This window comes from Poromitra crassiceps, assembly GCF_964638095.1.
Source record: "Poromitra crassiceps genome assembly, chromosome: 23".
Lineage (NCBI taxonomy): Eukaryota > Metazoa > Chordata > Actinopteri > Beryciformes > Melamphaidae > Poromitra > Poromitra crassiceps.
Genome location: NC_139639.1, coordinates 847,842 through 863,391, shown reverse-complemented (window position 1 = coordinate 863,391; position 15,550 = coordinate 847,842). Strand labels below are relative to the sequence as shown.

The 15,550-nt window shown below is 45.5% G+C and overlaps 1 protein-coding gene across 4 annotated transcripts in view; it reads right to left on the bottom strand.

Moving 5' to 3' along the window:
• mast3a (microtubule associated serine/threonine kinase 3a) overlaps window positions 1-13,470 on the bottom strand; it is a gene marked incomplete at its 5' end in the record, with an annotated part of 53,418 nt that extends 39,948 nt beyond the window's left edge. For 2 of the 4 annotated variants that reach the window (XM_083659143.1, XM_083659145.1), the window contains 4 exons: window positions 3,207-3,279; window positions 4,354-4,442; window positions 10,998-11,029; window positions 13,432-13,470. In XM_083659143.1, coding sequence (XP_083515269.1) covers window positions 3,207-3,279; window positions 4,354-4,442; window positions 10,998-11,029; window positions 13,432-13,470 — 233 coding nt within the window. Of the gene's footprint in view, window positions 1-3,206; window positions 3,280-4,353; window positions 4,443-7,817; window positions 8,202-10,997; window positions 11,030-13,431 lie in introns of those variants that run through there. The other 2 variants (XM_083659142.1, XM_083659144.1) reach the window with 1 other exon arrangement.
• Between the last annotated feature and the right edge of the window lie 2,080 nt (window positions 13,471-15,550).

Sequence of the window (15,550 nt, the reverse complement as noted above, 5' to 3'; positions counted from 1 at the left end):
TCATATCTCACTATATCTCTCAATGTATTTATTTGTATGTATTTTTTGTTTATCTCATTTGCTTTTGGTTTGGCTTGTATTGTGGATACTTTTGTACTGTTGTGTAGGTTTTACATTTTCAAAAATCTACATAAAATATTTACAAAACAAAACAGCACCCACAGACAGACACACGCCCAGAAACGCGCACCCACTGCCCCACACACCCATTGGACAGAAACCTCAACCCGGTCTTCTTCTTTTTTTCTCCCTGTGACCTTTGGACTTGTAACACTTCTAAACGTCTTCAACACGCGTTTCCTCCTTTTCCTTAACCCCGCCCCCCTCCCCTCCCCTCCCCTCCCCCCCTACTTATCCATCCAATTTGGCAAAGAGTCATGGTCCATGATGAGGATTCAACCCGCCATGACAGAAAGCAGCACATGGGGGGCAGACGGCGTCGCTACATCAGAGGTGACATAATGACATTGGGAGGGCTCTTCTGTTGGGAAGCGCGAGCGAGAAGCCAGGACCAGTGACTTTTATTAGATCTGTGCGCGTGTCTCATCTGCTTCATATCCAATATTTGTGCCATGCGCTGTGTGTTATTAAATTAAATGCCGTACTATTCTCACCCGGCCGGCTGGCGTATTAAGGAAGAGAGAGGCTAAGATTAATGTTAGAAGCAGTGTCTGGGGTGTAAAGTGGGGGGGAAAGATATTGTAGGTCAGAGTGTTGGTAATCCCACTCTGATTAGAAAATTGATCGCACCGGGCGTCCGGGTAGAGTAGCGGTAGATTCCCTGCCTACCAACAACACGAGGGTCGCACGTTCGTACCCCCACGTTACCTCCGGCGGATTGGGTGGAGGGGGGGGGGTGTTCTGGTCGCTGCACTAGCGCCTCCTCTGGCCGGTCGGGGCGGAAGGGAACTGGTGGGAATAGACCCTTTTCACGGGGGCCATTTTGTGTCGAAAAGGCCAAATAAACACAGGTGCAAGCAAAACACTAACGAGGGTTTCCAAATTCCAATCATGGAAGTTGGAAACCCTCATTAGTGTTTTGCTTGCACCTGTGTTTAGCCTGCCTTTTCGACACAAAATGGCCCCCGTGAGAAGGGTCTATAGCGTGATCCTCCCACGTGCTATATGTCCTGCCGGTAAAGCTCCCCCTGTCAGGTGAAAAGAAGCGGCTGGCAACAGCGCATGTGCCGGAGGAAGCATGGTGCTAGTCTCGGCACTCCAGAGGGTGGAGCAGCAACCGGGGCAGCAGGGGGAAAAATTGTCCAAGTACAATTGGGAAGAAAAATGGGGGTAGGGGGATCAGGAAAAAAAAAATCACACCCCAAGGTGAAAGTCAAGCATATTTTAGGCTGCTGCATTTACAGGGACGAGGATATGCTCCAACTAATAGATTTCTGTCCCCCCCTTTGGGAGCTCCATAGATAGAAGAAGAAATCTCATTTGCCATTTCCCAGAAGCCCTGGCTATACATGTCTGTCCAATTCATGTTTACATCAGAAAATAATTGCACAAACAGCAGGGCTATATGTCCTGCGCATCACAAATAGAGCCCTCAAAGTGCAGTCACAGCATCTCTGCCCAACACTGGCAGCTCCAAAAGCCTCAATACATTTAGATGAGTCATGCTGCCTTGTGCCAGCCAAATACTTTACACAGATATGCCCCCTCCCTCTCTGCCGCAGACCCATACTGCACTGCTGCAACTTCCCATACTGGAAATCAGCAAGAAACCCAATGAGATTAATAAATTAGTAAGTTCAAAACCACCTTCGACGAACGAAACCCCACCCGAGTAGCTACTCGTCATTCTAAAAAAGCATCTACTTTCGAGTCAAGCCTTCGTGTTGTCGTTTCTGCCTAGCAAATCCACTGTGCGAGTGTAAATCCCCCGCAGAGCTCGTTAGAAGATTTCCACTTTTCCACACAGTTCGAACCCAAAGCTAACTGGCTTTCAACACAGCGTTTTCCGGCCGCGGCACGAGGAGGACGCTCGCTCCAACACGAGGAGGACGCTCGCTCCAACACGAGGAGGACGCTCGCTCCAACTCGTGCTCCTGTGATGAAGCCCAGCGAGTCGACGCGGTTATGAGAAGCGTGACAGGATGAGACGGCGGGCGAGCTCTGTGCACTTCCCCCCCCATAATCACAACAGCTCCCAGTAACGAGCGTGCGTGTGTGTGTGTGTGTGTGCGTGTGTGTGTGTGTGTGCGTGTGTGTGCGTGCGTGTGTGTGCACTGACTTTCTGCCTTAATTGGCTTGACGAATGCCAAGACCCGCGTCCGGCGCGCCGCCCCCGGGGCCTTTCAGATGGTTGGGCAATGGGCACAGGCTTCCCCATTTTCTCCTTTCCACTACAGGAGCAAACGGTTCAGGCCGGGGCACGCTCGTTTACTCGTGCTCCTCGATTTCCTCCAAAACTCAAATTGATGTGATTGTCTTTGTCTTTTTTGCCAACAGAGATCGTGTTTTTTGTGTTTACCCCCAAGGCTGTAGCTTCAAAAAAGCTAACAATGGCGTTGATGCTCTGTCAAAGGCTTCTTTGCGGTCGGGGCGTAGCTCCGTCGCTCGTCACTTGACCCTGCCGTGAGAGAAAGCCACTAATGGAGACGCCTGGCGTTCTGCTGCTCTCGCTGTCAGCTCTGATGAGCATGAGATCATCACTACTTCTGTATGAATTACAGCTTGAAATGTGTTTCTATGGAGATGTATTCCTTCCTCGTGACTTGAACTCTTTCAACTTTAGACGACAGCGGCCTTGTTAGATCACAGCCATACAGTGAGGAAAGATTAACTCGTTTCTCAAAAGTTCTTCTTTTTTTTTAGGTCGCACTCATGTTCGTTAGGTAATAATGCTATTCATTTAAATGAGAAGAGCAAGTTACTGAGATGCATTTATTTTATTTTTTCCGTTTAGACAATAGACCCTTTTCACGGGGGCCAGTTTGTGTCGAAAAGGCAGAGTAAACACAGGTGCAAGAAAAACACTAATGAGGGTTTCCAAATTCCAATCGTGGAAGTTTGAAACCCTCATTAGTGTTTTGCTTGCACCTGTGTTTACCCTGCCTTTTTGACACAAAATGATGGCCCCCGTGAGAAGGGTCTATTTCCAGTTCAGGTGTTGGAGAAAACAGTACTGCAGAAAATGCTGAAGCTCAGGTGCCTCAAACCAAAGGCAGATAACGGGGATCTGACTTGGTTCTTCTTACCTGCGGGCAAACTGGAAGTTGGCAGAGGTGCTGGCAGAGACATTTCTGGGGCTTTCAGAGGGGCTGCTGCCAGCTGCAGAAAGACACACACAATCACAAACTGTTGCACAAATGGTTGCAAGCTGAGAGAAATTACTGAAATATGTCAAATTATTTTCACTTGCTGTTATGGAGGATTAAACGTTGATCTTGAGTGCCTTTTTACTTGATTGGTGAAAGAAAACTCATCTTATCTATCTATCAAATCTTTTCATTCCTGTTCAAATAGAAGCCATTGTTCATACTAAGGTTAACACGGCTTGTGTCTTCTTCACCGACAAATCCAAGAATCTCCGCCAGTGGACAACGAGCAGTCCTGCTGTTGTCCACAGCAGCAGCATTGTTACTGAAGGCCAGTGAGATGTTTTCAATGCTACTTCTCTCTATAAGAGTTTAGGGATGCCGGACCCCTGAGTCACTACGGAAATCAACAACAAACTGGGCGTAGTGACGAGGGATCGAGGATGTGACTAGCAATATAGCAATTCAGTGGGCTGGATCAAGACATGAGTAGCCGAGAGAAGAAAGATGCATTCAACCATTTTTTTTAAAAGAAGCTTTGATGAGGAAATAGAGCTGAACGATCAATTGAGAGGGGGGGGGGCGAAATCACAACACAAACTTCTGCGATTTCAAAATCACACAAGCTCTAATTATTTTAATATATATAAAAAAAATAACTTTTTGTTCTAAAGACTGATGACAAAATAAGCGTGATAATATGAATACATTTTGCAATATTCTGTAAAAAAAAAATCAAAATTAAATTGTCAATATCTTGCAACGCTAGGAGGAAACAAGCATGACATCTCTTGAGCACTATGGCCACATTATGATCGATCAACAGCAATGCAAAGTCAGTGAAGACGCCATAAGGACTGCGGTCTTGTGACATACAGCATCAAAACAAAATGTGATTGGCTGAGGGCAGATATAGGAGACAAAACCGCTAACCACACAGACAGACCCTTCAACCTCGTCATTCCCTCTTCACGTGGTCGCCTGTTATCTGTGCACGTGCATCATCTATGCGTATGTTACACTGAACGTCTAGGAGTGCATGACGCACCGAGCAGAGCAGACAAACAGAACAACAACACAAGTATACCTGTGGCGAGTGGGAGGGGTGACAGCGGTCGTGAGAGCGTGGGCGAAGGGGTCCCGACCGCCAGACTCCGTCTCTTGTTGTTACGGGAACTGGGGGGGGGGGGGACAAAAAGACAGAAAACAGTTGCTTAATATGCAATGTTATTAGGATTGCAAAGAAGATGGCCGCCCTAGGGGCTAGATAGGATTGCTTTATTTTTTCCATGTAAGAGCTTGTTTATCAGCTGTTATCAGTCCAGTTATTATACAACCGTGTGGTATAATAAATAAATTAAAAAACACCTATGTCAACCTATGAATTCTGGTTGGTCATCAAGATAAGAAAATCACTGACATATTTACATGTATACACACACACACACACAGGCATATATACAATCACATACTTTATGTTTGTCTGTACACAAAGCGTGTATTGTGATGCACTGTCTGGTTATGTGTCAGCAGCAGTTATGCAGGTCAGATTCCTCGTGCACAGTGCGTTCACACTTGGAGAACGAAAGTGATTCAGAATGCAGCGGTGGCAATAATAATAATGGAAAAAACTAACACAATACAATACACCTTAACAAAACAACTGGGTCAAGGGACCCTTTTGAAAATGGCCATGTCAGTTTTTCCCTCGCCAAAATTTAGCCGAACGTTGAAGCGTTGGGGGGGGGGGGGGGGGGGGTCAAATCCATGGTGGGCCAAAACAAACGGAACATGGGCCAAACTTGGCCCACGAGCCCCGAATAATCATGGAAGTTTGAAACCCTCATTAGTGTTTTGCTTGCACCTGTGTTTACCCTGCCTTTTCGAGACAAAATGGCCCCTGTGAGAAGGGTCTATTGGTCAGCCATCAATGAGGTTTAGATGTGGGGATGGAAGGAGTCTGACTTCATCCATGCTGTTGCATTTGTTTAGCAGTCTGTATGGAAGCAGTATCATCTGGGAATGTGGGAACATCATGGGGAAACAATGTTTGCACCACAGGGAGCACTGGGTCCTGTAAAATAGCCTCAAATTCCTTGGCTGTTACGCAACTGTGTATCAGACCTAACGTCTCCCACCATAATGGCTGTCCATACCGTTCCAGATCCACATACAGACATGGTGGGGCTGACTTCATCCTTTAGCTTCCTCCAAACACAAGTCTGGACTGTGGAGGTAGGAAGATGTATCTTTGTACGTCGTTGACCTTGAACACATGCGGTTTCTGAATGGCAGCCTCGCCTTTTTAAAAGCTCATGTTGTTGTACCATTTTTGTTGAGACTGTGTGTCACAAAGGTGTTGATTCAAATCTGTGCTCATCATCGACCTGAGGCCATTTTGTGTTCTGATCATCAGCCCACCTGTTAAGTTTCCATCTATTCTTATCAGTGAACTTTGGCTTTTGCCCCACTTGCCACGCTCATGCCAACCTTGGCATATGTTGTCATGACGATTGAGACGGGTTCACTTGCCACAATAAATCTAAATCATTTTAGCAGTTTTTTGATAGATGCTCCTGCAAGCCAATCCCTGCCTATTTGGTATCCTTGATTCTTTGCCACTCCTTTATGGAACTCTTTTTTTGCTTTGAAAACTCACAAAACTCAAAGATTGTCAGCCCTCTTCTGAAACGACATACTGCTTCTGATTGGCATTCAATTTAATGACTTGCATAGCTGACTTTATAATTGTGATTGAGTTAATTAAATGTTGAAATGTGTTATTTTATCCACATGCTGTATGCATGTATATGTACCGTATATAAAGCAGGGTGTGCAGCAGGCATCTGACCACCCTGCTGGCACTCACTCTATATTTAAGTCTTGATTCACAGCATAGAATCTGGACTCCTTTTTCGGTTTGTTGTTGCATCCCCCATATGATGTTCCCCCCTGGTGATAGCAATGCTGTCTCTCTCTGGCAGTGACCTAAGATCATTGAGGAGCTCAGATGACAACCAAGTCTGACGTTTCTGGGTCGGCGCTGATGCAGTTTCACAGTATACGGGTTGGCTCCCAACCCAAAAAGACTCAAACTGGCAGAGAGACTGCTGCACACTGCACAGTATAGAGAGGAGAGAGAGCCAATAACTGCTTGACTGAAGCATCAAAAACATCTACATCGCTCCCACTGCGGGGAGGGGGGGGGGACACTCACAGAATATCATTTTGTTCTTATCAGAAAATAAATAAACAGGCACCCTTTCTTTCTCACTGGGCGTCAAAGCATCACTGTATCACACCCAGACCACGTGACAGCTTTATCAACAACACATAGGCATAGCATTGATAAGGCTGTTGCAGCTATGGAAGAACAAAAGTGGTTTGTAGGGACTTTTCAGGGAGCCACGTTGCGTGATGATGTCAGAGGAACACTGGCCACTGAGGCGGTTGGCATGCTGCTGCGTGCGGTCTGTTGGTAGTCCAGGGCTACCTTTATTCATGAAGTCATGGTGTGTTGAATGAGTAATATGGACACACAGTGTTAGCATGACTCGAGAGCCGGTAGCTGTCTGACCCCAGCCTATACAGAGAAGTGGATCGTTTGATCTGTCAAATGAATATTCCACATGATTTCTTTAGCATCTTATAATAGAAATGGTGTGAATTAATGATGTATCTCTATACGAGGGGATTGTTTTTCTTTTAAGATCAGCTCCTAAACTTACCAGTGTTACATGCTTATGAGTAACCGATTTCATATATTGATCAGCAATATGTCCCTTACAAAAACTATAGTATACATTTTAGAATGGCACATTAGGCTATACAAGTATCACAGCAAAACTACTATTTCCTATTGGAATATTACCATAGTAGGAGCTAAAAAGAAATCTGATACAGTCATTATATGAAGTCACCATTGAGTAAACACAGACACACTGTCCTTGCAGGAAAATTACAGGGACATTACAGTGATTTTTGTTTTTGTTTCGTCAAGGCTGATTACATTGACCTAATCACCTGACCTGTATGTCCCTGTGATAACGCCCAACAGTGTGCGCTAATCTCTCATCACTAAACAGATCAGTGTATCGATCAGCATTGGGAGTGTGTCTCTATATGCGACAGCTGGCAGCACTGCGAGACAATGCAGTCTGGTCTGCCCCAACACAACACTCTCCAATGGCCACGTTTCTGTCGGAAACAAAAAAACTAGGGCGGATGTATGTACCCGACATAGCCTACTGTAGGATATTCCATATATTCCCACAGAAACCACAACGGCACATCAGTCATATCAGAGCTGCAATATAACGCTTATAAAACGCAGCGGGCTGAATCAAATAGCTCAACATAAACGTCCAACAAATTGCTGTTTGTCATGCAATGAATGATGGCACGGCTCAGTGGAGAGCTAATGACACGGAGCCTATGGCTATGCGCTTTGCATCAATTTAGTCAAGATTGTATCGATTCTCTTTGGGGCGGGTGGGACAGACATTCAGAGGGGGGGGAAATGTATAAAAAAAAAATGCCTTTAAACGTTACCTTTTAGATCTTTTCATCATGGCCCCAGTCACGAAACTAGTTTTGTAGCTCGGCAAGACGGTCCAATAGTAATTTTGGTCAGACATGTTGACGGTGACCGAAAAAGTCAATCCACTGTGCAGGCCTTTATTTATTATACGGTCTATGATCCAGACACATAAATGATCTTCTTACAACGCGAGTCGGAGCATCATCGTTACAGCAGTCTTTCCTCTGGGGTGACTGGAGCTAGGCCAGTACGCAGTGTACGAAACCAGAAACTCCATTCAGGGCTGCTGCTACAAAGTGACCCAGGACCCACGGCACCGCAGCATTTGAGCAGCGAGCGACTGCGACAGCCATGACCGCTTCGGTCCGTCTCCCTGCTCCCTATCAGGAACTAAATTACCGGGACGCACCGTCTTCCGCAGGATGCATTTCTGAGCGATTAGCTTTGCCAAAACACAAAAAGTGATAGAAAGTTTCCAGCAACAGCGCCGCGTACCCGTGTGTCAGTAGCACGTCGGAAAGAGAGGAGGGACTATATGCTGACTGCCTTCAGGCGCTGCCGGAAATATCGGCGTTAAAGAGAAAGCACACGAATTTTGGATCTTCAATGATACCTGAGAGATGTGACGTTTAGTGGGCTGAGAACATTGAAACCGTGTCAGTAGGCTATTGTATGCGTATACGCCTATTGACATTATAATACGATTTTGGCTGATGATAAATTAAAACAGCGACATGTCATGAATCAAAGAACAGTCCTAAGACACAGGTAGGCGCTTACGAGGAGCACCCGAAGGCAGCAGAGTGATAATAGATAGAGGAAGTTGTCATTCGGGAATGCGTTGTCTTCATGATGTGTACATGGCTTTCATGGGTCACTGGGTTTTCTTTTTGACCTAGCCCATACCATTGATCAAATTCACTTGAATTAGTTCAAATAAGCAGACGTATCAGTTTATACACACAATAGCTAGGCTTATAATTTAGGCTACCATGTAGCTATATAGTTATATTTCTGTAATAACACAATAATAAAACATAATCCTAATAGGTTACATTTTAACCGGTTACTATAGAAATAGCACAGTTTCAACGAAACAGTTTTGAGGTGGTAAAACAGGAAGTAAAGCAGGTGTAATCAATAATAGTAATGGGGCCCTGGCACTAGAACACCTAAATGGAATGGAACCATCATATTGGTCACACCTGCTTTACTTCCTGCTTTACCACCTTCAAACGGGTCCAGTGAAATAGGTCTAATAGGTCCCGAGAGAAATAGTGATCCCTTAGCCTAAGGCACTACTACAGAATACAGATACATTATCTTTAGTAGGTCTAAGCCATGCATCTTACTGTACATCTACTGACTCCACAGAGAGAACTGGCGAGCTTCTTCACCATCAAAGAATATCTACTATCATTTTAGATTTTCATAACATGACATTTTATAGCAATATGTGGATTTTAAAAATAAATGTTTTGTCTAACTGGTTTTGGTCCACAACAACACATGCCCTCCAGCACAACATGCCAACTTCACCCTGTCTTGAACAGCTTCACTGACAGGGAAACATGTAGCCGATTAGGTGACCAACAGAAAATTTTTGAAACCCATTTTGTGTCAATGAGTAGAATGCTGTTAGTATTTCTTGACATGTTTTTTACCTGTCTCAGTGAAAGCAACTATCAAGGAAGACAACAACTTGGAGTCAGTAATGACATTGATTTGTTTTTTTTCCTGGAACACTTCCTTCCTGCTTGAGGAGAGAACCCACAAGTAAATTCCCCCATACTGCCCAGTTGGGTCATTCCCCTAATTGTCAAGACATGACGCCAGCTGCCACTACGGCGTGAGTTCAAATGAATCATCCACCAATTATTTATGCTGCTCAGACGTGGAGGGGGAAAATGATTCATGGAAAAGAAAATACTGTGGCAAAACCAGCGCCATGCGTTATCCTGGATCGCAAAGGTTTTGCTTGCTCAGCTACAGCTCACATCTATGAAAAACACATTGACGACCCAGTGGATCCTGGATTATCAATTTTACTGTGGGAAAGATTGATTCAGATATTCATCCAGCATGAATGACAGACCACATTGCGTATGCATGAATTTCTAGCAAAAAGCATGGGCTGAGTTTTTACCTCACGTCCTATGCTGATTGTCTACTACATCAGTGGTTCTCAAAGTGGGGTCCGGGGACCCCCAGGTGTGCCTGAGCGGGTTCCAGGGGGTCCCCAGCAAAAACGGAGAGAATTCATTTTCACAATTAATTCCATCCATAAGTAACACAATGACAGAAAAATGTGTGGCTATTTTGGTCATGGGTTTCATCCACTTTGTATAATAAAACATCTAAAAGCAAAGATCTTATCAGATGGGGGACCCTGGGACAAAATCGTATCAATTGGGGGTCTACGGTCTAATTTGTGTCAGTTTAGGGGTCCTTGACGTGAAAAACGGCACGGTGGCTCAGTGGTTAACACTGTTGCCTCACAGCAAGAAGGTCCCGGGTTCGAACTCCGGTCCGTCCCAGGTGGCATGTTCGCCCCCCCGTGTTCATGTGGGTTTCCTCCGGGTGCTCCGGTTTCCTCCCACCACCAAAAGACATGTATGTTAGGATTAATACTCCTGGCAGTGCTCCTGACCACGACACTGGCAAAAGAACTGGAGTTGGTCCCCGGGCGCTGCACTGCGGCTGCCCACTGCGGCTGCCCACTGCTCCTAGTTCTAGGAAGGTTCCTAGTAGAGGATGGGTCAAATGCAGAGGATTTTATTTATCCCCATGGGGATAAATAAAGGATAACTTCACTTAAAAAAGTTTGAGAACCGCTGGTCTCTAATGACTCTTCCTTTATTTTCAGCTCAGAGTATATTGCAGCCTGTCTCTGTCTGTCTCTCATCTCTCTGGTAAAACCTGTCTGAGCAGTGAGGCGGCTCTGATGGCCTTGCTGCCTCTCAGGAAAGTGCCAAGTAAATGCCTGCCACTGCTCTGACATATTGCAAGCATGCGCCAAAGCTGACAAGCGACAAATAACACCTGGTTGGTGTGTGTGTGTGTGTGTGTGTGCGTGCGTGCGTACGTGCGTGCGTGCGTGCATGCGTGCGTGTGTGTGTGTGTGTGTGTAATAGGGTTAGGTTTGAGAGGACAAAATGTCAGATGGTATCATGGTAATATATAATACTTACACATTTCCCCTGCGTGGAAGACTCAGCTCTTTCTGGAAAGGAAGGAAAATGAAAGATTGAATTAAGCAGGCTAACAAAAAACATATTGCTGCTTTCATGCTAACATTGCTTTGATATGCAGACGTCAGGCATCGCTGTTTGAGCAGAGACGGGTGTCTGCTGCTCGACAAGACGCCTAACTTCCAGATCATTATCGTCTCCCTGTCAGGGGAGAATTCTGATCGTGTTGCTTTTTCCCCGATTCACATTTTTCACAATTTTGTGACATTTTCTAGACCAAACAACTAATCAATTAACCGATAAAATAATCAACAGATTAATCGAGAATGAAAATAATTGTTAGTTGCAGCCCTAATATTTGTATATTTTTGCTGTCTTAAACAGACCTTTACATTCACAAGATGTCAGAAAAGCCAAGGCTATGGCAGGTTTTTCAGATGCCGTTTCTCAGTGATTATCCCCCTCTCATCACTCCTCATCTTCCTTTCTGCGCAGCGTAAATATCATTAGCTACAGTATGGCCTAGTTTCCTGTGTGCCAAGTGGCTCCTCTTATATTCATTTAGTGCTGAGGGCTGCATGCTGGGGACTGAAGGCCCATTTTGCCTCTCAGCGCCCAGGCAACAGCAAATCTGTGCTCCCTATAATTACAATTTGAAGGACGGTCAATGGAGGGAGAATGAAGATGGCGTTTTAGACTAGCAGAGCTTAATATGCTCCAGTTCATTTAAAGGCTACCTGCGGCTGCACTGAGCTCACCCTCTCCAGTCAAATGCACTCACTTTTCTGAGGACAGTCCATTTCAGACAAGTGACTTGTCTGAAATTTCCTAACGAGGTGCATCTTGGATTTTTAAGCAGGGAAATCCATGCAGAAGGAATCTGACATCACTCCCTATGTTTGTCTTTAAATCTCTAATAATGGCTCAGGTTAGCACTGTTGCCTCACAGGCAGGAAGGTCCTGGGTTCGAAACCCCGGTCAGCCCCAGATCCTTTCTGCGCAGAGTTTGCATGTTCTCCCCGTGTTCATGTGGGTTGCCTCCGGCCGGGTGTTCCGGTTTCACTCCCACCATCAAGATGAGTTTAAGGGTGTGGTAGGGACAGCAGTTGTAAATTGGCCGTCTGGCTAAAGCTAACACTGGCTAAAGCTAACACTGGCATGTTTACAGTAATGCTCATTAATGTGCATTGTCCCTCAACCCTGCTGAAAAAACAGCTTATAGGCTGGTCAACCAGCCTGACCAGCAAAACCAGCAAACAGCTTAAGCTGGTTTAAGGTGGGGGTGTGTGGGGGTGGGGGTGTGTGGGGGGGTTTCAACAGGGAAGTAAATAAATAAATAAATAAATAAATAAATAAATAAAGAAATAAAGAAAGAAAGAAAGAAATAAATAAATAGAACTTGTAGCCTAGGTTATGTTTTCAAAATCAGCAAAATGAAGACTTCTGTGGAACACCACTGAACATGACAGCTCATTGTGCCTTGGTTATGCTGCGGTGTTTAGAGACACGAAAGCTGCTTCTGCAAACCTGAATCACTTCACCATAATCATCAACATGATCATCAGCGTAATCACAGGACTGCACCGAGATCTCAATTACAGGTTAAAAGGGAACCAATCACTGTAATTGAATGGAGACACCCAGTTTGGAGGACCTGTGTGTAATCAACACATAACATCCTGGATCCAAAGCCGGGAAGGGGGACACTGAAGCAGCTTTCACATAGAAGATGCACATGATTGAATTAGGAGAACCGACACTTCATTCGGACCATTCCTCATGATAAACACAGCTACACAGCTGATTACAGGGATGTACCTGTCAGTCATCCAGGCACCCCAGGGTCTCATCACCATGGCAACCGGATTCACCACAGCACCTCCGATGAGTGCAATAATAAACGCAAGGTAGTTGTGTTTTACATATAGATAGGATTACATTCATGGAAATTATGTTGTTGTTATTAGGTGCCACAATTGCTTAGTGGGGAGCCTGTTCATGCGCCCATCATGATACTGTAGTGTTAGTGCCACTGCTGCCACCGCCTACTCAAATGCATCATGGACACCATTCATGCTGAAAAATGTTGAATAGACATCCATTTAAAAACGATGTCAAGTCACATCGGCAGAGGAATAAACAATAAACCATATTTACTTTCGAGTGTAGATGGGGAAAACACTATAGGCTACAGACCACAAATAGCCTGCCCAAGACAGCTAGGCTACTACACCCAGAGCAAAACCTGGAGAAATCCCTGCTCGTGATGCCATTTTCAAATCTTATTTTCCCTAAAAGCGTGTGTGTGTGTGTGCATCATGGTTTGTGGTCGCATCAACGCGCCTGCCTGCCTGCCTGGAGACAGCGGCTACCCAAGCCACGCACTGTCGTTACAACAAGCCGCTATTTGAAGAAACAATGAGCGCCTATTTACCTGCAGACCGCGGCGTCTCAGGATATTCGGCTCATCCATCACTGAGGAGGACAATAACAAGAAAACACACAACAAGCCAACCGACTCCTTGTCTGTCTGTCAGTCAGCCCATAGCCCTGACTGTCTGTCTGTCCTCCCCTGCCAACAGCGTGCCGTGCGTGGAGTAAAGTCAGCAGCCTCCTCCTCCTCCTCCTCCCCCCTCCTCCCTCCCTTGACACTGACAGCATGCCCGTCCCCCCTCCACACTCCCAAACAAGGTGCTGACTTTAGCCCGGCTGGGTGATCATCTGATCGGGGAAGGGGGGTGGCGGTGGGCATATCCCAACTGCGAGGTGTTCATTCAGTAACTGTGTGTGTGTGTGTGTGTGTGGGGTAGGTAGGCTATAGAGAGATAATTGTGACAATATGGTCACAACAGTCAATCTTCTTCATTCTCTAATTTGCTTAGTTTCTTATAAATTAAATAATGGTCAAGAATAACAATTCATCTATTTGCTGGGGACCCCCTGGAACCCCCCCCCCCCCCCCCATCAAGGAACCCTGGTGATCCCTTCTGGACCCCACGTTGAGAACGACAGCTTTAGATGACAGACCCCCAAATGATACACGCTCTGTCCCTCCTCCACATGATAATTTTTTGTTTGTTACTTATGCAGCTATACTGTAGAAAGATAACAACACAGGAAGAGTGAAACCTCTGATCATCAGAAGTTATTTGTATCCAACAACTTACATTTCAGTGAATGAAATACGGTTAACTCTGACACTGTATAGGCCTATTCAGGAGTAATGTGCCACTGACACATGTGCCCTCACTGCACTGTGCCCTGCCCAGCATATGTCCTCCACTTGTTCCTCCATATGTTATACGTGCAGTGTGCCTGGCTGTACACTAGGGGTAAAGCACAGTTCATCTAGGGTCCACCCGTCATGGAAAGTAACCCTGTGTTTGTCTGGTGGAATGAAACCACAACAGAGAGCAGAGGGAACAATTGTGCCTTGCATTGAAGCTGCATGAGGGCGTGATTGATCTGTGCCTGTCACCCACTGTCACCATGATGTTGTCCCATGCTGCAACAATGGCTGCTGTCTTGTCCTGCGGTGTCACATGTCCGTTTATGTAAGCGGCCGGACAGTGTGACTTCTCCCTATTGTTCTCTGTTGGGTGGCACTGGTTGCTTGAAACAGCAGGGCTGAGAACTTTGAAGCTGTAGGAAATCAGTCCAGCGACAGAAGAGCAGCTGTGTCCATTTAATCCATTGTATGCTCATAATGTCAGAGCAGACCTGCTCTTTCCAGTGGCATAGCCAGGTCATTTTGACTCGGGTGGCTGAGGTGGGGACACAGACTCAAGCAAGTTGTGGCATTTAGAAAGGATGTTGTAGACAGGTCCCAGGTCTGAATTCTGAAGACTCGTGGTGGTACCCATAGAAGCCATTCTCATTCAAATATCTTGAGGTGAGAGGTCAACGGACCCATTTGAAAATGGCCGTGCCAGTTTTTCCTTCGCCAAAGTTTAGCCTAACTTTTGGGAGCATTATTTAGCCCCCTTCCCAACAAGCTATAGCGTGACATGTTGGTACCAATGGATGGCGTATATCTTCTAGTTTATGATATCAGCATCTTCACTCCACCTTTACATGTTGCACGGACGCCGGCGGAGTGGTGTCCGGGGGAGGCCAATCAGATTGTAGGGGTGGGGCCACCTACTCGAAATGCCCCTGGCTCCTTCAGGCTAATTATAGATACAATTGCAAGATTTGATTCAGGTTAATCCAAGTGTATAAATGTGCATCCAAGCAATATGCTGCTATGTGCTTATATACAAACAACAGTAATGGCTTTTCTCTGCATGTCCTCTGATTCAACCAAGGCATCCAAAAACAACTGTCAGTCTATTGCACTGTGGATCACAACAGGTGTCTTCTCAATGCATGTTTCTGTATTTCTTAATGGAGCCTGGTGTAATGGTGCCATGGTGCCTTTCCTTTGCACCTTATCATCTTTTCTCATCAAAAGACATGACAGGAAACACGATCATAATCCACTTCCTCGTGATCTTACAAGGAAGTGCTCATCTCAATGTGACAAGGAAGGCAGTACATATTTATTATCTACT